Source organism: Ovis aries, chromosome 7 (genome assembly GCF_016772045.2).
Source record: "Ovis aries strain OAR_USU_Benz2616 breed Rambouillet chromosome 7, ARS-UI_Ramb_v3.0, whole genome shotgun sequence".
NCBI classification, from domain to species: domain Eukaryota; kingdom Metazoa; phylum Chordata; class Mammalia; order Artiodactyla; family Bovidae; genus Ovis; species Ovis aries.
The window spans coordinates 23,827,291-23,850,199 of NC_056060.1; the positions used below are offsets into that span (position 1 = coordinate 23,827,291).

The 22,909-nt window shown below is 40.3% G+C and overlaps 1 protein-coding gene across 1 annotated transcript; it reads right to left on the bottom strand.

Moving 5' to 3' along the window:
- Positions 1-2,041: 2,041 nt before the first annotated feature.
- LOC114115815 (uncharacterized) lies at positions 2,042-14,043 on the bottom strand. Its single transcript, XM_060418519.1, has 4 exons — positions 14,028-14,043; positions 13,302-13,601; positions 2,585-2,740; positions 2,042-2,385 (listed from the first exon to the last, which is right to left on the bottom strand). Exons 1-4 carry the CDS (start codon positions 14,041-14,043, stop codon positions 2,042-2,044), a joined length of 816 nt encoding a protein of 271 aa, XP_060274502.1.
- Positions 14,044-22,909: the final 8,866 nt, after the last annotated feature.

Sequence of the window (22,909 nt, forward strand, 5' to 3'; positions counted from 1 at the left end):
ACCAGAGTCTTTTCCAATGAGTCAACTCTTCGCATGAGGTGGCCGAAGTACTGGAGTTTCACCTTTAGTATCATTCCTTCCAAAGAAATCCCAGGGCTGATCTCCTTTAGAATGGACTGGTTGGATCTCCTTGCAGTCCAAGGGACTCTCAAGAGCCTTCTCCAACACCGCAGTTCAAAAGCATCAATTCTTCGGTGCTCAGCTTTCTTCACAGTCCAACTCTCGCATCCATATATGATCACTGGAAAAACCATAGCCTTGACTAGACAGACCTTTGTTGGCAAAGTAATGTCTCTGCTTTTCAATATGCTCTCTAGGTTGGTCATAACTTTTCTTCCAAGAAGTAAAGCATCTTTTAATAAATCTAACCATAATGTTATAAATCCACATAAGACTGAGCTCCTGATTACCTCTTTGCCGTTATCACCCACCTCTCTTTTTTCACTATTTTATGGGAATATCATAATATATATCATAATATCCCAGCCATCTTTCACAAATAAATCAAATTTCCTTCTGCCTTAGGACCTTACTGCATTTGAAAACTCTTCCTTACCCCAGATCTTAATACTGATTTTCGCCTTTTTTTTTTTGAAATTCAAGACTCAGTCAGAGTTTTTAGAACATTGAGCAACTAAGCACACAACCACTGTAATTCTTTTTAATATTATGCTCTTTTATTTTATTAATGTCACTTAAGTTTTGACATCATTGTTTGTTTTCTCATCCTATCTCCCCATAGTAGAATAAAAAATCCATATGTGCAGGAAATTTGTCTGTATTGCGGAATAAGGTATCTTTAACCACTAGACCAATGCCTACCATAGTATGCTACAAAATAAAAATTTTTGAGCGACTGTATATTTGAACAAACTCCAGATGAAAGAATTTTGGCCACTTCCCTATTAGGGAGAAGAAAGCAGCTCCTCAGGGGTCTGGTAGAGTTTGAGTCTGGGATGACTTTGTCCTCATCTGTGTTCTGACCTCTGCTGCGTGGGTCACTGAGACCTGCTAGAGGTGACCATGGGTGGTTCTGTGGAACTAAGGGCAATAGGTCACCATCACTCCATTGCTATTGTCGTTTAGTGGCTAAGTCATGTCCGACTCTTTTGCAGCCCCATGGACTGCAGCCCACCAGGCTCCTCGGCCCACAGGATTCTCCAGGTGAGAACACTGGAGTGTGTTGCCATGCCTTCCTTCAGGGGATCTTCCCAATCCAGGGATCAAACCCACATCTCCTGAATTGACAGGTGAATTCTTTACCACTGAACCACCTGAGAAGGCCCATCACTCCATAGGGGACTTCAAATTAGCTTTTCCTCAGAATTCACTCATTAAAAATTGTCAAAATGTGTTTGCGTGTTGACTCTCATGAAACTATTTTGCACTTTATCAGTGTAAAAAATTGACTTATGAGTGTCTAAGAATACAGTCAGAGTGCTAGGAATAAGACCGTGGCATCTGAAGTCAGATTGCTTCTCTTCCAGTACTGCTCTGCCACTGGGCACCTCTACCTTGTAAAGTCTTTCAGCTTCTTATTTTTTATGCTTTTTCCCCTTGTTGTTAAAAAACAAAAAATGAGGACAACCCAATACCTGTGTCATAAAGTGATATGGAGATTAAACAATTGCATGCAAGTGCTACCTAAACATTAGCTACTTTACTATATTTGATATTAAGGCCTTCCGGACACTTAAAGTCATGAATGCAAGCACTGCCAAGCAAGACAATGCTCCCTTTTCCTTTCTTAAAAGTTTAGTCATGAGTTAATATTAACAGATAAACACGTGTACCAGCAGCACATGAACATTTGTAGGTTTCTCTCTGTACTAGCCTATTTAGTATCTGTTCCTTGAGGCTCTAACTTTGACCTTGAGTTGGACCTTTCCACTGTTTGCTGAAACATGAGTTTGCCATTTTTTATTTTTTAAAGAATCTCTATGTTAGCTTTAAATGTTTAAAATTAGAAAATTTAAATACTGACAAAATGAATCAGGGAACCTAATGCTGTGCAAACGCTGATGTGCAAGTCTGTCCTGTGTCAGGGACCGTGGCTGAGGCAGCTGCAGTTTGGGTACAGGCTGCAGGCCACCTGGGAGCACTGTGCCTCCACCGCACAGAGGTAGGTGGCTGCGTCTTCCAGCTGGGAGGCTGTGATGTGTAGGGTACTATACCGCTCCTTAGAATTCACTGTGGAACTCAGCCTTTCATTCTGCTTCGTCCCTGAAGCTATGAAAAACAGCCTGGTGAGGCTGCCTCCGGGATTTTGCTGGAACCACTGCACACTGTTCACTGTGGCAGAAAAATTGCACCACAGAGTAGAGTTGGCTCCCTCCTGGAGGCTCAAGATTGAAGGACTCTGCTCCACCTTCACTCCCCTCACCCCTGCTTGGAAAGAGAGAGAAGCAAACACAAATGATGTCCCTGGGGAGTCATGGGTGCAATTTCCAGACCTGTAAACTGTCTCAAGAAACACCTGAGGATGTAGGACCTTCTAGGAGTCCCAGGTCAGCTCTCCTTCCCTCCCTCTCACTGTCAACTCTGGACACTCCCCAGACCCCTATCTGAGATGACCCTGACTCACAGGAAATCTGGATGCACAGAAGCCCCAGCAGGATTCCCCATTTTCTCTTCATGACTCCTTGCCCAATTACTGGAGTGCCTTCTCCTCTACCCGAAGGATGCAGTCTTGGGTCCAGAAAAATTTTGTTCTTACTGTCAATATGTTCCATTAGAATCACTGAGAACCAATCACATTTGACGTGTGTCACTCACTTAACAGGAAACTACACCAATGATGGCCCAGCCCAGGCTCAGTGTGTAATGTCTCAGGTGTGTGGATGTGTAGGGGGTGGGGAAACCCAGGCTGGTGAGGGTGAGGGAGGCAGTGAGGGAGAAATGCCCAGCGTTCCCTGTCTTTCTTTCTTTCTTTCTTTCTTTTTTTTCAGAACTGTCTTAGGTAGGAAACAGTGAAAGTTTGGGTGGAAGGTAAGAAAAGTGAAAACAAAAATAACTCAGAGGGAAATAGAGGCCTGGTTTTAACACAACCTGGAAGATGATAGTTTCAGTGAGCCTGCCTTCTGAACAAGAATTAAAACATGAAGTTTGACAAAGAATTGGATAATTTATTTACATGGAATATCTAACAAAGAAATACTGTTTCATGGTACATTACATTTTGTTAATCCCTTTTGTTACAAAACTAAACACAAATAAAAGAAATTAAAATAGTTTTGTAAACCTAAAAATGTAGATTTATTTTTATATATGAACACAGCTCAGTTGAGCTGCTCAGTCGTGTCCGACTCTTTGCGACCCCATGAATAGCAGCACGCCAGGCCTCCCTGTCCATCACCGTCTCCCGGAGTTCCCTCAAACTCACGTCCATCAAGTCAGTGATACCATCTAGCCATCTCATCCTCTGTCATCCCCTTTTCCTCCTGCCCCCAATCCCTCACAGCATCAGAGTCTTTTCCAATGAGTCAACTCTTCGCATGAGGTGGCCAAAGTACTGAAGTTTCAGCTTTAGCATCAGTACTTCCAAAGAACTCCCAGGGCTGATCTCCTTTAGAATGGACTGGTTGGATCTCCTGGAAGCCCAAGGGACTCTCAAGAGTTCTTCTCCAATACCCCAGTTCAAAAGCATCAATTCTTCGGTGCTCAGCTTTCTTCACAGTCCAACTTTCACATCCATACATGACTACTGGAAAAACCATTGCCTTGACTAGACACAGTTCAGTTCAGTTCAGTTCAGTCATTCAGTCGTGTCCAACTCTTTGCGACCCCAAGAATCACAGCACGCCAGGCCTTCCTGTCCATCACCAACTCCTGGAGTTCACTCAGACTCATGTCCATCGAGTCAGTGATGCCATCCAGCCATCTCATCCTCTGTCGTCCCCTTCTCCTCCTGCCCCCAATCCCTCCCAGCATCAAAGTCTTTTCCAATGAGTCAGTAGAGGTCTACAATTAGACTCTGATAAAAAAATAAATTGACCATGTATAGAATATCCACCTTAGTCTCATTCCCACCTCCTCTCTTCTCCCTTCCAACCCTTTCTCCTGACATTCTGCACATCACATGGCTGATCTGCTCTGTGAACATGAAGTGAGGACCTCGTTTTTTACTTCAGACAAAGTGTTTTCTCTTTTTCCCTCCAGTCTTTCCTTATACCTTACCCCTTTCTCCTCTCTTTACTTCTATTCCTTCTTTCCCTCTTCTCTTTGTCTTTTTCCTCAGAGGAGAGACAGGATACAACATTGTATCAGCGTATTAAAGTAATTTCTAAGTCGGTAGAATAAAAGGTCATTTTAAGAATTTTTCATTCTAAAAATCAGAGGAAAAGGAAATAGATAATGTAGTTGTTTTTTTTTTTTCCTACTGGATCCTCCAGCCCTATTTGGCTCTAACAGATTCCAACTCTTAATCCTGCTCCAGCAATCATCTGTCAAATTATCTTAGCCCAGGCCCTCCTCAACCTGATCCAGTGACAAGTTAAGGAAGATCTGAGCTCCATCTTTCTGAGATTATGCTAAAATAGAAGAGCCAAGCAAATAACAAGAACATTTGGTAAATATTCTCCCTGAAAATTTTTTTTCTTTTAAATGTGATTTTTTTATTTATTTTTTTTAATCATAGTAAAAGTCACATAATGTAAAACATACTATTTAACCATATTTAACTGAACAGTTCAGTGGCACTAAGTACATTCACATTGTTGTGCAACTCTCACCATCATCCATCTCCCAAATTTTTCACCTTCCTAAACTGAAACTCTGTCCTCATTAAACACTAATTCCCCATTACCCCTCCCATTACCCCACTATCCCCTAGCCCCTGGCACCTACCAATGGACTTTTTTTTTTAATTCCAATGTACTTTCTGACTCTATGACTTTGACTGTTCTAAGTACCTCATATAAGTGGAATCAAGCAGTATTTATCTTATGCTTAGTGACTTTTACTTTATCACATTTTCCTAAGTCCCTTCTTCTAACTCTTATTAACCATCTCCCCATTCAGTTTTTTTCCCCCCAAATATTCACCCACAGATGGGACTATCTAGAATCTTAAGAAAAAAATCCTCAGTTAAAGTGAAGCCAGTGGATTAAAGCCATCAGCATAAACTGTCACAGCTCTCCCCTATGTCTGATCTCAGGTCATGGGGCAATCCCCATGCAAAAACAGATGCTGCCACTGTCCCATCTGAAGCGATTCTCTGAGCAAGTTCCAGCCTCCAGTCTGTTGGAGACATTGTATATTCCTCATAAGCTGTCTTTCCTCTTATGAATCCTGACTCTGAAAATTAAGACCATGTCTGCAAGAGAGCTAAGTTGAGTTCCCTTGGCCCTACGTGTCTATAGAATACACGATCTTTCTGAAAATGCCCTAAGTCGATCTCTTGAGTCACTGACAGCCTCATGTTCACCAGAAGTTTATGTTCAGCTCCCCTTTCTGTCCCAGGAACTGAGTCATCCAGAGCACAGAAGTACTTGGCAGAGTCCCTCCAATGGGCTAATGGTTTCTCCAGGTGGAAAGTGGTTTCACTCATAAATTCAGCCTTAAAACCTCTGATGCCTGAAACAAGGCCTTCTCCAGATATGTACTTCAGGAGAAGCTGGAGTCCTTGGTTGGGGTACTGCATGTACCAGAAGAGATACAGTGAAACAGGAGATGAGTAGTTGCACCTGAGCTCCAGACAGGATCTTTCAGAGACAGTGATGTAGCTGTCAGGCTGGGTCACTGACTGGGCTCCGGCTCCTCCTGAAACGTCAATGCGGTGTTAGTGAGTCCAGGACAGACTTACCTCCTAAGAGACAGTGTCTCTATTCAGAGACCAATTGCGATACCACACTTCGAGAGAACAGGAAGATGAAATAGAATTTTACTCACTTAGGGCCAACAATGTGATAAGCACTGTTATGGGAACCAGACTCATGACTGAACAGTGAAGAAGCTGTGGGATACTATTTTGAAGATCTTTCCTGAACAAGAAGGAATATGGCTGAGGAAACAGCACTCTTTATAATGTAAGAAAACTTTCTGTATTAAATAAATAAGAGATAGGGAAATTGTTTCCTTTATAAAAGATTTGATAACTCTTATGGAAACTTCTTTATTTTACTATATATATAAATACTTGAAACTATATATAGAAAAAGAGTGGATATGGTTGAGTGGGTATGGTTAATGCTCTAGAATCTTGCTTTAAGCATGTTGCAGAAATGGTTGGAAGAGTCTCTTCCTTGACAAATCTGGATGTTTTCTGACTTCTGAATGCTTCTCATTTATCACCGTCTGCAGCTGGACACCTCAGCCAGCTCTGTGAAGGAGGAGCCAAAAGAACGTTGCTGTTCTTGAACTGGAATTCTAGTTTGTGCAACATCGCCCTCTGGAGGCAAAACAGAAGTAGTTCTTCTCCTACACTTTGCTATATCCCCTATTTCAAGCATGATTGTGCTGTGCTGTGCTTAGTCGCTCAATCGTGCCTGACTCTTTGCGACCCCATGGACTGTAGCCCGCCAGCCTCCTCCGTCCATGGGGATTCTCCATGCAAGAATACTGGAGTGGGTTGCCTTGCCCTCCTGCAGGGGACCTTCCCAACCCAGGGATCGAACCCAGGTCTCCCACACTGCAGGTAGGTTCATACTGTTTATCCCAGGTATGAAGACACATAAGAAGAGAGAATCTGAGACATCACAGAAAAATTGATTGAATGAGTATAATAGTATTCCGAGTCCTTTCCCATAATAGATTACATAGAAAGCATCAGAATAACCCTTAGGGAAGAGAATCAGATAGATTGACCCAGGCTCAGTTTTAGTTAAGGAGATTCGTTAAAAAAAAAAAAAAAAAAAAAAACAAGAAATAAACCACCATATGACCCAACAATCCCACTACTGGGCATATACTCTGAGAAAGCCATAATTGAAAAAGACACAAGTATCCCCAGTATACACTGCAGCACTATTTACAGTAGCTAGGACATGGAAGTAGCCTAGCTATCTACCGACAGATGAATGGATAAAGACGCTGTGGTACATATGCACAGTGGAATATTACTCAACCATAAAAGGCATACATCTGAGTCATTTCTCATGTGGTGGATGAACCTAGAGCCTGTGATACAAGGTTAAGAAAGAGAAAAACAAATATTGTATATTAATGCATATATATATATGGAAACTAGAAAGATGGTACTGATGAACCTATTTGCAGAGCATCAATGGAGACACAGACATAGAAAACAGACTTGTGGGCATGGTAGGGAAGGGACAAATGAGCGGGTGCGACGAATAGAGAGTAGCATGGAAAATACACACTGCCATATGTAAAATAGATAGCCAGTGGGAATTTGCCGTAGGACTCAGGGAACTCAAACCAGGGCTCTGTGACAACCTAGAGGGGTGGGATTGGGTGGGAGCTGGGAGGAAGGTTCCAGGGGGAGGAGACATATGTATACTTATGGCTGATGCATGTCGATGTATGGTGGGAACCAAAACAATATTATAAAGCAATTATCCTTAAAAAATAAATAGCATGGTATATTTTTTTTAAAAAAAAGAATCAACTTATCCAGAAGATATGATCTAACCCTCAAAAGACAATCATGCGCTATTTTCCAAAGCTTTGGCTCTCAGGATCTTTGCTTTTAATATTACACATGGTCTATTTATTACTCATACATGATTAATATTCTTAAATTATGGGAAAATTCCAGAAGTATACACATCAAAAAGTAAATTATGTTTATCTAAAGATATTGAGGTATGGGGGGCATTTTTATTTCTTTGTCCACTTGACTTATCATTGTTTTCTAAATTTTCTACTGCTATAATAGTACTCCATTACATTGATGACTCTCAATGAATCATGCTTCCTGATAGTCACTGCCCTGTATAGTCCCCTCTCCATGAATCTGGGAGGGCCCTGGGATTCACATAGAATGCAGGAAGAGTGATGTCAAACCAGTCCTGAACTTAAGCTTAAGCAGCTCTCCAAGCTCTTCGCAACTACCATGAAAGAAACCCAACTACCATGCTGATGACAGCATGTGCAGAGACCATTTGGGAAGATCAACTATATATTCTATATTTTTAAAACCACACACACATGTATAGGTCCATGGGAGGATGGAAATGCTTCTGAGTAAAGTAGGCTATGTGCCTGTAATGCGCTCAGTGCAGCACTGAGATCTACACGAGAGCCCTACTCTAATGATACTCCATAAATACTTCTGATCACTATAATGCAAGTCCTGTAACTCCAAATAACAACAGGGCTCTGTGCTTTGATACACTATTGACTGCCAGAAAGGTAGACAAAAACTCATCCTTGTCTCTGTAACTGCACAAAGCTCTGAACTGTTTGTAATCATTTATTCATAATAGACTGTCTTCAACCTGGAAGCAGAGAGTTACCCATTCATCCCTGAGAGTCCGGAATCAGCAGTTACTTCACGAACCATCCTTTATCTACTTGAACCTTGAAAGCCTCATTCTGGGGATTATTTGGCAAAAAAAAAAAATTGTATTATCTCTTACAGAGAAATAGCTCATCAATATTGATTTTTTTGGACAAAGGTAAGAAAACCGAGAGTTTTCTCTCACCCACAAAAATTCTTATACTTGTTTAGATCTTCAATTTATGACAAGATTTGATGTCATTTTCCAAACAGCTTTGAATAGCTGGCAGATCAGGTTATTATCCAGAAATGATAATGCAGGCTATGGACACCATTTATCTAATGAGAGCATATTAAGTACAAGACCTTTGGTGTAATATTATTTTATCTCATAATAACCCTGGAACATAGGATTCTGAGCCCCATTTTATAGAAGCAGTATTGAAGCTCAGAACCCATAAGTATTTGACAGTCAAACTCTTTAAGAATAAGATCTCAGATTCCAACCTAGGAAGTCCTGGCTCCAGAGCTTATTCTTTTTCCATTGGTTTGCTACCCAAGGGCAGGTGGCAATGAAGAAGCATAACTAGAATTATAACTTAACTACTTCTAATCCCAGTACTCTTTTAACCATCACACAGTGGTTATTATTCCAAAATGTTCAACATGCAGACTCCTCTTTATAAAACTAGAACTTAAAACTAAACCTCACTCTGTTGTTTCCCCATAGCCAGTGACTCCTTGAAAGAACCTGGGACCGTATTTCTGGTTCCTTCATCCCTGAGACAAGCTGGACCATATTTCTTGTTCCTTCATCCCTGAGACTTCCTTTCCTCTATACTATAACCAAGGAGTCATTCAAACGTGATGCCATGAACAAGGGTAGGATGAAATGCCAAGGTGGATAGAAAACATTTTGAAGATTTATCCAGCCAATATTCCATCTCTAATTTCCTGGATCAGTTATCTACAGAACTGTCTAACATCTTCCTTAATTAATCATATACAGACTCTCAGAAATGATATGGATATTTATTTTCAAAAGTAGATAGAAACACTAGAGATTCCCCTCTACCCTACTCTCTCAACTCTCATATCAGGAGTGTGGTTGGAGCCCCTGATGCTGGTTTGGGCAGAGGCTCCAGATACTTCAGGACCACTGTGAACTTGCTAGCCAGATGTAGATGTCTGAGTCTTCAGGCTTCAAATCTGTGATGTGCAAGGGGATGTGTTTCTTGTCTTTGTTCAAATGCTATGAATCTTTTCTCCTTTTTGCCATTTGAGATTATGGGAATTAGAAGCCCTGGGCTATCCCAGGATATTATCTCTACTGCATGAAGTCCTGGAAGTTGTGGTCTTAGGCAAAGCTGAGAGAAGAGCTGGCTACATCTTAAACATTCAGCAGCCAGGCAGTCCTTCTGCACATTCCTCAACCATCTTTAAAAAGATGTTAGCCAAAGCGAGATGAGTTCATGGGCTCTGATGCTCTATAGTTCTTTGTTTTTCCACAATAGTATTTCCCTACCAAACCCTCAGATGAGCTAGATGGAAATACTCTCCCACTCCACAGTTCATTTCAGTTCAGTCTCTCAGTCATGTCCGACTCTTTGTGACCCCATGGACTGCAGCACGCCAGGCTTCCTTGTCTATCACCAATTCCCGAGGCTTACTCATGTCCATTGAGTTGGTGATACTATCCAGCCATCTATCTCATCCTCTGTCATCCCTTTCTCTTCCTGCCTTCAATCTTTCCCAACATCAGGGTCTTTTCAAATGAGTCAGTTCTTCACATCAGTTGACCAAATTATTGGAGTTTCAGCTTCAACATCAGTCCTTCCAATGAACATCCAGGACTGAGCTCCTTTAGGATGGACTGGTTGGATCTCCTTGCAGTCCAAGGGACTCTCAAGAGTCTTCCCCAACACCACAGTTCAAAAGCATCAATTCTTTGGCAGTCAGTTTTCTTTTAGTCCAACTCTCACATCCATACATGACTATTGGAAAAATCATAGCTTTGACTATAGGGACCTTTGTTGGCAAAGTAATGTCACTACTTTTTAATATGCTGTCTAGGTCGGTCATAACTTTTCTTCCAAGGAACAAGCATCTTTTAATTTCATGGCTGCAGTCACCATCCACAGTGATTTTGGAGCCCCCCAAAATAAAGTCTGTCACTGTTTCCACTGTTTCCACTGTTTCCCCATCTATTTGCCATGAAGTGATGGGACCAGATGCCATGATCTTAGAAATTGATTCAGGGATTAGATCTGATAGACAGAGTGCCTGAAGAACCATGCACAGAGGTTTGTGGCATTGTACAGGAAGCAGGGATCAAGACCACCCCCAAGAAAAAGACAAAATGGTTGTCTGAGGAGGCCTTACAAATAGCTGTGAAAAAGAAGAGAAATGAAAGGCAAAGGAGAAAAGAAAAGCTATACCCGTTTGAATGCAGAGTTCCAAAGAATAGCAAGGAAAGATAAGAAAGCCTTCCTCAGCGATCAACGCAAAGAAATAGAGGAAAACAATAGAATGGAAAAGACTAGAGATCTCTTCAACAAAATTAGAGACACCAAGGGAACATTTCATGCAAAGATGTGCACAATAAAGGACAGAAATGGTATGGACCTAACAGAAGCAGAAGATATTAAGAAGAGGTAGCAAGAATACACTGGAGAAGGCAATGGCACCCCACTCCAGTACTCTTGCCATGGAAAATCCCATGGATGGAGGAGCCTGGTAGGCTGCAGTCCGTGTGGTCACTGAGAGTCAGACACGACTGAGTGGCTTCACTTTCACTTTTCACTTTCATGCATTGGAGAAGGACATGGCAACCCACTCCACTGTTCTTGCCTGGAGAATCCCAGGGATGGAGGAGCCTGGTGGGCTGCCATCTATGGGATCGCACAGAGTCAGACATGACTGAAGTGACTTATCAGCAGCAAGAATACACAGAGGAACTATACAAAAAAGGTCTTCATGATGCGGAAAACCACGATTGATATGATCACTCACCTAGAGCCAGACATCCTGGAATGTGAAGTCAAGCGAGATTTAGGAAGCATCACTATGAACAAAGCCAGTGGAGGTGATGAAATTCCAGTTGAGCTATTTCAAATCCTAAACGATGATGCTGTGAAAGTGCTGCACTCGATATGCCAGCAAATTTGGAAAACTCAGCAGTGGCCACAGGACTGAAAAAGGTCAGTTTTCATTCCAATCCCAAAGAAGGCAATGCCAAAGAGTGTTCAAACTACAGCACAATTGCACTCATCTCACATGCTAGTAAAGTAATGCTCAAGATTCTCCAAGCCAGGCTTCAGCAATACATGAACCGTGAACTTCCAGATGTTCAAGATGGTTTTAGAAAAGGCAGAGGAACCAGAGATCAAATTGCCAACATCCACTGGATCATGGAAAAGCAAGAGAATTCCAGAAAAACATCTACTTCTGCTTTATTGATTACGCTAAAGCATTTGACCTTGTAGATCACAACAAACTGTGGAAAATTCTTAAAGAAATGGGAATACCAGACTACCTGACCTGCCTCTTGAGTAATCTGTATGCAGGTCAGGAGGCAACAGTTAAAACCAGACATGGAACAACAGACTGGTTCCAAATCAGGAAAGGAGTACATCAAGGCTGTATACTATCATTCTGCTTATTAAACTTTTATGCAGAGTACATCATGAGAAACACTGGGCTGGATGAAGCACAAGCTGGAATCAGTTTGCCAGGAGAAATATCAATACCCTCAGATATGCAGATGGCACCACCCTTATGTCAGAAGTGAAGAAGAAAAGAGTCTCTTGATGAAAGTGAAAGAGGAGAGTGAAAAAATTGGCTTAAAACCCACTCCATGGAGTGAGTCTCAGTAGAAAATATCATCAACTGTTGCATTCCTCGTTGCCAAAATCAGAGACAATTCCCCACTAAAACATTAATAATAATATCCTCACAGTCCTGACTAAGCTGCAGGCCCACCAGCAAGATTCCCAGGAACTTTGCCATTATTCCTGTCTCCCTTTGATTTTCAGTGCAGCAGTGAGATCTAAGCGAGATACCTACTCTAATGATACTCCATAAATACTTCTGATCACTATGATGGAAGTCCTATAAGTCCAAATAACAACAGGCCTCACTAGCAAGATTCCCAGGAACTTTGCCATTATTCCTGTCTCCCTTTGGTCCCCAAAGGACTCAACTCTAAAAATTGATAATGACCCAGAATCCCTATGTTTCTGCTTAATATATTGCAAAAATAGTCTATGATACCAATCAGAATCAAAACACTTTTCCACTCCCCCCACCATCATCCCCATTCTATTTGCCATGCCATCCACAACAAGGGTGTGGGACAAAAGAAAAGAGAAAGAGGGGTAACAGAGAGTAAAAGATCCAAACACAGAGAAGACTTGGAAAGAATCTTGTGGGGGCTTAAAATACCAAGGAAATGGTCAAATTTTGTGTGACAATGATTGCCTGACATTTAGACTGAATTTTTCAAAAGCTGAGAAGCTTGTTGTCTAAACTGACTGCATGCAATGTGCGTGCAAGGGTGTGTAGTGTGTGTGCACAGTGTGTGTGTGCATGCGTGTGCATGAACTGAGGGCCATCAGTGAGCTAAGTGACAACAGTATACATACCATAGATTGTCTCCTTTTGTATAATTGTGCAGCTTAGAGACAATAATGGGACAAAGGCATCACGCCCTTTTGTGTTTTTTTGAATTTTAGACTATAGAAATGGAATACCTATTTTAAAAATAAATAAGACCAATATTTTTTAAAATAGTAAAGTAATACATGGATTTGCTAATACCTTCTGAAAATAATACAGTAAAATAAACACTTTAGAAGGTACTGCTTTGGGGATCCCCTGGGCTGTGACTCCCACCCCACACGGGGATACTGCCCAGGTGCAGCCCCATCTGTCGCAGTGTGCGTCTCGCACGATGCAGTCCGGGGCAGGCTCAGGGTGCTGAACTTCCTGTCAGGAGGAATTAACAGAGATGCCACTTCATTTTCCACGGTTGTCGTATATCCTTGAATGATAAATTGTGGTCCCTGGTTGGGGAACTGTCGATACCAGAAGATATATTCACTTATAGCTATTGTGGTGTGGTTACAGGGTATGTTCACTTCTTGTCCTTCGTATGAGTCAATGATGATGGGCTGGGAAGTCTTAGCAAGACTCAAAGTACCTGTGGAAGTAAAAAGCACAACACTAGCTCCTATTCTGAAACCAAACTGAAGGTCCAACTCAGCACCCTTCAGGTTCTTTCTCAAGTAAACCCCCTATTTCCCCTCCATATACAGACACACACAATTTACTTCTCACTTGTGTTTCAGGACATTTTTTTAAAATAATTATTCTGAGGAATCCCAGAAACACATGAACAGAGGTGGCAGGTCTAATTTCTTCCTCCCATGGATAGACCAGGGCTCGGTAATGACGAATGTCTTTATTTCTCTCACTCCTCACATAAATGCCAAGGAACCGCCTGGAGAAAAATAGGACCCCAAAGCCATCCCTCAGCATCTTGAATAAAGAGCGATGGTAGCAGGCAGGGTTGTAGATCCTTGTCTGGACCCAGATCCCAATTTCTCTTAATTCCATAATAACTCACCCAAGGTCAGGAGCATGGTCACTCTTGTCATCTGCCTCATATTCTACTGTAAACCAGGACCCAGGGTCTAAGTTCTGTTGCTGAGTCTGAGCCTGGACCAGGCTATGAATCAGGGAAGAGAAGTAGCAGCAACTTCCAGAGCCCACACCAGCAGCTCTCACACGGAGCTGTCCCCAGAAGCAAGTCAATAGCAGGGCAACAGTTCCTCAGCAGGGGCTTCCCCTCAAGGCTCAGCTGAGCACCCAGGAAGAAGAACAGTGGTAAAAACTTCTAGCACAGCAGCATGGCAACCTGGACTTCCTTTCAGATCTTTGCTATGTTCTTACCCTCTGAAGATTTGGTCTGAATGAAACAAATGTTTCAAAGGTTAGATTCCATTGGGCTCCTTATTCCTCATCGATTTTCCACAGTTCCAGAAGGTGCCCATCCACTGTAGTCAGTCTCATATTCATGGAGCTCTGAGAATAATCCATCTAAGATGGTCATTCATGCCCAGAAATCCCCCATTGGTTCCAATGTAAGATTAAATGAAATCTTAATCTTATTCCACAAAAGAGCAAATGAGGCCATCTGAACTGGACCTTTCATCTCCTGACACCCTGGTGTCCTTTTGTAATCACACTAAGTCCACACCTTACATCTGCTACTCAAACTCACTTAACAGATATTAAACAGAGAAGTGGGCCCCTCGCTAGTTCCTACTGACCAGCTAGGAAAAGACATTTGATGTGAAATCAGTCACCAAAACAGGAAGTGAAGGAGAAGAAGAAAAGGCACAAGTTCAGAGTCAAGACAGACCTAAATCCAAATCCCAGCTCTTCCACCTTGTGACCTAGGGCAACTCTCTCCTTGGAGCCTCAGTTTCTTCATCTATAAAACTGGGACAATAACACCTACTTCAGAGTCAACCTGTTGTAAACAGTTGGCAGTAGACTGTAATTGCTTCCCATTCCTTTCCTGCTTTTCTAAACCACATGTAAAGAACCATGACCAGCAGAAAGCACGTGTGTAGGAATTATAGTATATGTGACTATTTATAATGTATATATGGATCATCCACTCTTCCTTAGAGAATCCCCTGGCAGTCCAGTGGTGAGGACTCCAAGTTTCCATTGCAGGGTGTATGGGTGGGGAGCTAAGATCCCACAGCCAAAAAGAAAAAAAAAAGAAATACCCAATATAAACTCAGTAACAAAAACCTTTTTAACTCTGAAAAAGAGCTAAATCCAAAAGATATCTTAATGTTAGTTGAATCAGCCAATTGCAATAGCCCAAACACGTTAGATACTCACATTAATGTGGAAAGCATAGTGGTATGTTGAGTTCTTTGCTCATATAATATGGGAAAGGAAAATCACTGGAAAATATTTGGGGAGCACTTCTTCCAGGTCTAAAACTGTTGAAAGTATTCTAAGTAAGCAACTTTTTCATTTTCCCATGGAAAAGATCAATGAGTGCCAAGGACTTCCAGTCACATTTTGGCCCAGTATATATGAAATAACAAGTATGGAATAACCAGCTTCCTTCAGTACCAGATGGAGAAGAAGGAAGGATTTATGAGGGAGTTAAATATTCTAGAACACCTTGTACAGAAGTAACATAAAAGGGTCACATTTTAGAATCAGCTCGTTGCAACAGCGACCCCATGTGGTAAACATACTTGGGCAGAAGAAATGTTTCACAGGAGTCAGTAGGTCTCAGATCCATGCAATTTATGGACCGCCCGTCATATTTCTTTGTTAAAGGTAGTAGCCAATAGTTTGGCTTGATCATGTGGACCATGGGGTCTATTTGAGGCAATGGGAAACATTCTGAATGAGGATCCAGACAAACCAGTTGCGAGCAATTTTCTGGATGTGATATTTGTGCAGTTTTATGCAAATCACTTATTGTCTGAGAAGCACTTTCTTCACTTCTATAAGAGATTATGTAGATTAATTAATTAATTGTGAGGTTAATTAATTAATTTTACTTAATAAAGAGCTTTAGTTATAAGGTTCTCTCTAAACTACATATTTCTATATAAATATAACTATGTTTAACATAGGAAATATCACAAGACCAAAACAATAATCCTACTTTTTCAGAACAGCAAATAGAACTTGATTTTTCTGTGTTGCCATCTATTAACTGACTTAGACAATTATTAACATATCAAACAACAAAAGGAAGAAACATTAGAGGTTTTTCTATGCTGCAGCCTTTGGAATGAAAGTAATCATTAATGATTGTGTTGTTATGGGCTGAATTTTGTCTCTTCCCACCTCTCCCGCTTACTTAAAATATATGTTGGAGACCTAATCCCTAGTACCTCAGAATGTGACTTTATTTAGAGAGTGGCCTTTAGAGAAATAATCAAGTTAAAATGAGATGTGGGTGGACTCTAATCCAACATGACTGGTGTCCTTATAAAAAAGGGAAATTTGGACACAGAGATGACACAAATGAAGGGAAAACAATGTGAAGAGACACAGAGAAAAGCTTTCCATCCACAAGCCAAGGAGAGGGTCCTGAAACAGATCCTTCTCTCACGGCCGCTGGAAGGAACCAGACTTGCTGACACCTTAATCTTGGAGCTTGATTCTCTAGAACTTCAAGACAACAAATTTCTGTTGTTGAAGGCACCCACTTTGTGACAGTGGCCCTGGAAAACAAATATATGGTACTAATAATTATGTTATATAACATGTACTCTCCTTTGAAAAACCTTTTATGTGTTCAAGAGATCTGGGTCAACACAGGATTATATACATGCATTAATGTTATTTGTTATACGTACTTGTAATTAAACAAAAAAACTCAAAGTTTTGTTAAAGCAAATTTTAGAAAGTTCTTACGACTAAGAAAGAAAACCGTCGCCCTATAGCAAGAGTCACCAACTGGAGATATATATATTTTTGTTTGTTTGTTTTTATTTTTTAATATAAATTTATTTAATTGGAGGCTAATTACTTTACAATATTGTATTGCTTTTGCCATATCAACATGAATCCATCACAGGTGTACACGTGTTCCCCATCCTGAACCCCCCTCCCACCTCCCTCCCCGTACCATCCCTCTGGGTCATCCCAGTGCACAAGTCCCAAGCATCCTGTATTATGCATCGAACCTGGACTGGTAATATGTTTCACATATGATAATATACATGTTTCAATGCCTTTCTCCCAAATCATCACACCCTCGCCCTCTCCCACAGAGTCCAGAAGACTGTTCTATACATCTGTGCCTCTTTTGCTGTTTCTCATACAGGGTTATTGTTACCATCTTTCTAAATTCCATATATACGTGCATATATATATATATATATATATGCATATATACTGCATTGGTGTTTTTCTTTCTCGCTTACTTCACTCTGTATAATCGGCTCCAGTTTCATCTACCTCATTAGAACTGATTCAAATATATTCTTTTTAATGGCTGAGTAATACTCCATTGTGTATATGTACCTCAGCTTTCTTATCTATTCATTTGCTGATGGACATTTAGATTGCTTCCATGTCCTGGCTATTGTAAACAGTGCTGCAATGAACACTGGGGTACACGTGTCTCTTTCCATTCTGGTTTCCTCTGTGTCTATGCCCAGCAGTGGGATTGCTGGATCATATGGCAGTTCTATTTCCAGTTTTTTAAGGAATCTCCACACTGTTCTCCATAGTGGCTGTACTAGTTTGCATTCCCACCAACAGTGAAGAGGATTCCCTTTTCTCCACACCTTCACCAGCATTTATTGCTTGTAGACTTTTGGATCGCATCCATTCTGACTGGTGTGAAATGGTACCTCATTGTGTTTTTGATTTGCATTTCTCTGATAATGAGTGATGTTGAGAATATTTTCATGTGTTTGTTAGCCATCCGTATGTCTTCTTTGGAGAAATGTCTATTTAGTTTTTTGGCCCATTTTTTGATTGGGTCATTTATTTTTCTGGAATTGAGCTGCAGGAGTTGCTTCATTTGCTATTATTTTCTCCCATTCTGAAGGCTGTCTTTTCACCTTGCTTATGGTTTCCTTTTTTGGGCATAAGCTTTTAAGTTTAATTAGGTCCCATTTGTTTATTTTTGCTTTTATTTCCAGTATTCTGGGAGGTGGGTCATAGAGGATCCTGCTTCATAGACGATCCTGCTGTGATGTATGTTGGAGAGTGTTTTGCCTATGTTCTCCTCTAGGAGTTTTATAGTTTCTGGTCTTACGTTTAGATCTTTAATCCATTTTTAGTTTATTGTGGTGTATGGTGTTAGAAAGTGTTCTAGTTTCATTCTTTTACAAGTGGTTGACCAGTTTTCCCAGCACCACTTGTTAAAGAGATTGTCTTTTCTCCATTGTATATTCTTGCCTCCTTTGTCAAAGATAAGTTGTCCATAGGTGTGTGGATTTATCTCTGGGCTTTCTATTTTGTTCCATTGATCTCTATTTCTGTCTTTGTGCCAGTACCATACTGTCTTGATGACCATGGCTTTGTAGTAGAGCCTGAAGTCAGGCAGGTTGATTCCTCCAGTTCCATTCTTCTTTCTCAAGATTGCTTTGGCTATTCAAGGTCTTTTTGTATTTCCATTCAAATTGTGAAATTATTTATTCTAGCTCTGTGAAAATACTGCTGGTAGCTTGATAGTGATTGCACTGAATCTATAAATTGCTTTGGGTAGTATACTCATTTTCACTATATTGATTCTTCTGATCCATGCACATGGTATATTTCTCCATCTATTAGTGTCCTCTTTGATTTCTTTCACCAGTGTTTTATAGTTGTCTATATATAGGTCTTTAGTTTCTTTAGTAGAGATAGTCCTAAGTATTTTTTTCTTTTCATTGCAATGGTGAATGGAATTGTTTCCTTAATTTCTCATTCTATTTTCTCATTATTAGTGTATAGGAATCAAGGGATTTCTGTGTGTTGATTGGAGATATATTTTAAGTTTTTAAAAGGTGAGTTTTTCTCTGGTTGTTAAAATGATGAATTCTAAATACATAATGTGGAAAATATGGAAAAGTATAAAAATCATGTGCATGTCATATCCTAGAAATATTATTGATAATGTTTGAGTATATATCTTTTTTCCTTTGTCTATGCATAAATATTTTTAGCAAAATTGAACTGCATGTGCTTATATGCACAAACACATAAATACATACATACACATTTGGGTACCCTGGATTTTTTAATGTTATTTCTGAAATATTTTTGCCTATTAATAAGTATATATAGAATTTGGATTTTAGTTGAAAACATTCCTCAAAATATTCCATGATAGAGATGTAGTATAATTTATTTACCAATTTTCCTAGTATTAAATATTTAGAGTTTAGGAAGAATACTATATAAACACCTTTGTACATAAATCTGTCTAAACTTCCAGCTATTTCTTTTTTAAGTGTTTTTCCATCTTCATTTTTTACATGACCACTTTTAAAATAACATAAACTTTCAGTTATTTCTTTAGACTAGCTTCTACAAAGAGGATTCCCTGGGTTAAAGAGTAAGAATATTTTAAAATGCTTGGTAAATATTAATTTACTCAATCAAACAATATTTGCAGAGTCCCTACTTGGGTCAGGCACTGAGCTAGATACAACATCCCCCTATGAGAATGGTCTTGTCAAAAGGAAGAGAATGTTTAAAGCAGTGATAGTCTTCATGACAACTGCTGTGATAGGGAAAGTACAGTATTATGGGAACACACAGGTAGTAAGACTACTTTGGTTGTCGGGTTCCAGGAACACTTCCCAGCTGGAGTGACACCTGAACTAAAACATAAGGGAAGATGGATGAATCTGGCAAAGACTGGGTCAAGTAGGAAGAGGCCAAAGGAACAGCATCTGGACAGACCTGGAAGCACCTGTGGAAGCACAGTGGAGAGCACTTGGGTAGATGGTAGTTCCATTGTTCGATGTAGAAACAAAAAAACAAAGAATGAGTTGTGTTATATATTTCTTTAGTTTGGGGAAGGGGAGAAGATGAAAAGCTAAACTAACACTTAATTTTAAGTATTTCTGGATTCTTGCAGAGAACCCAGTGAAACTTACTATACAATTAGAAAAAGATCAGAAGAGGGAAGAATGAATGGAACACAAACTGGCTCCATGGACAGTGGTTGCTCTTAGAGAGAGAGATGTCTCCCTAGCCTCCAGGCAAGGGTGAGTTCTCACATGGATGCAGCAAAATATAGCTCTCAGGAAAACCAGGATAATAAGCCCCCAACATGCTTCTCTACTCCTACCTTCTCTAAAATACTTAACATTATGTTTCAGAAATGAAAACTGATTTCACAAGTAATTTTTTTAAAAAGTTAGTACTTCCCTGTTGTTCCAGTGGTTAAGAATCTGCTTTCCAACGTAGGGTATGTGGGTTTGATCCCTGGTTGGGGAACTAAGACCCACATGAGCAACTGAGCGCATACTCCAGAACAAGAAAAGCCCCCGCATCTTATCAAAGACTCAGTACAGCCAAAATATAAAAAAATAATAATAAATGCAATGTTGCTTAAAATAGAATAAAATATTGCTTAATGCAATTTAACCACAATGTAATTAGATAGGATAATATTAGCTCCTTTCCTGAAAGCAGGTTTTCTAGTATATAAGATGGTATACAGGTTCAAGTGATGTGACAAAGACCAAAGTAAAGTAACTTAATAACAAGATCGACTGTATATCCTCCTCATGCTGCAGTCCAAATATAAGCAATTCAGGGCAGATATAAGAGATCCATAGCTTTGGTGATGGCCTTAGTCCATTTGGGTTGCTATAACAAAAAAATACCACAGACTAGAGGCATAAGCAGCAAACATGTATTTCTAACAATTCTGAAGGTTTGGGAGTCCAGGATCAAGGTGCCAGTGGATTGGGTATCTGGTGAGGACCCACTTCCTGGTTCATAGACCACCATCTTCCTGCTGTTCTGTCATATGGATGAACAGGCAAAGGAGATCTCTGGAGTGCCTTTTATTTATAAGAAAACAAATTCCATTTAAAACACTTTCACCCTTACAACCTAAGAATTTCCCAAAGGCTCCACATCCTAATACCATCACACTGACTAATAGGTTTCAACATACAGATTTTGGCAGGATACAAACATTCAGTCCATAGGAGTTACTAAGTATCTGATTGCTACTTAAAACCACTTCTATTCGGGATCTAAGACATATGTACAAAAATCCTCACAACAGTCCTTCCAGCTATCTCAATTTTATGGTTTAGGAGATAAGGCATATAGATTATAAATGGCTGATCCACTGTGGCATAGTTACTAAGAAGAATAATAATAAAATATAATTTATGGTTAGCCCCCTTTCCACAGAGTCCTTAAAATGAGATAAAAGAGAGGATAAAAATGAATATTATAAATAAAAACTCCATTGAATTTCTGGTTTTACTTAAAAGTTACCTGGTTAAAAGGACCATTTTCCAGTAAGCATAGGAAAAAAAAAAAAGAATACTAAGCTAACTTTCCTCCTCAAGGTCAAACAAGACAATTACCAGGTCCAAATGACAAAACAGAACTTCTAAGGAAACTTATTTGCTCCCTGTAGCCACCTCAGTAAATGGGGGAAACATAGACCTGAGCACACAGTGTCCCTTCCCTAGTCCCCCATTATAAAAGGCTCTTCCCTGGCCATCTTCCCACATCATTGCCTGTGAGGAGTCCACCAAGCCAAGGATATATCTCTTCTAGATCTTGCTCTGGTTACCCAGATCCCAGGACTCCCTGCACACAAGGATTCCCCAAATTCACTTTTAAGGTCTGCATGTGCTTCTTTCAAGGACCTTCTTCCTTGATGTAGATATTCCAGCAGTGTGTACACAACCCAAGCCCAAGGGATAGTCGAGGAATGGCTCTTTCCAGGGATTATAATCATGTTTTGCTGAGGTATCCCCATGAAGAATAGAATCCAAAAATAGACCTGGATATATATAGGAATTTAGTATACTATAAATGCAATATCCCAAATCAATGGAGCAAGTGTGACGTTTCAAATAAGTAGTGTTCTTATGAATGTCAATCCATTTAGAAAAAATAAATGAAAGTCTCTACATAAAAACTAATTTCCTTTGGGATATACTCCTTTGAATCATATGGTTCAAAATGGAGCTGCTAATTTCTTGCAGAATCATCCCCTAGCCACCACTAATTAATTGGTCAAATGTAGAGCAAAGCTGAGCTAACCCTAGTGGCCACCACAGCTTGTCCAGGGACAGCATCTGACTCACACTGAGTCAACCGGAGCCCTTCCTGGGAGGTTCTAAGTTGAAAAGAGAAAAAAGAGAGGCACTGAGTCAGGTCCTTCACAAGGGTATACGTAAGAAGATGTGAGCACAGGAGCTGTAATCGGCCTACATGTTTATACAACATACTTAAATCCTCCACTGTTTTGAATCCTCCTCGCATTATGTCTCACTTGCTTCCTTTCTTCTCCCTTCAGAGTCATCACCTCTACTTCCTTTTGTCACACAGCATTTTATGCACTTCTCTGTCTGAGCACTTACCAAACTATTTTGAGTTATTAGTTTACTTTTCATTCCTACAACCAACACTTTTTATTAACAGGGACTATTTTGGTAGTTAGGGCTACACCACTGTTGAAATCTGTCTCATGCCTGGAGGAGCCTATAGGCTGAGGAGAAGTGGAGTCGTTAGACTACACGCCTAAGAGGAAGGTTGCCTGGGTTTCAGTTTATTGTTGAGCAGTTCTGTGACTTAAGTAAGATACATAAATCCTCCGAGCATGAATGCCTTCATTGGTAAAGTGAAGCTCATGAAAAGAGTTGTGAGAATTAAAGGGGTTCACAAATGTTTGGGATCGCACCTGGCATCTGCAGATCAAGGATGGTTTCCTTCACCTCTTTATGATCAGTGCTCAGCAGAGTAGCTGGAACACAGGAT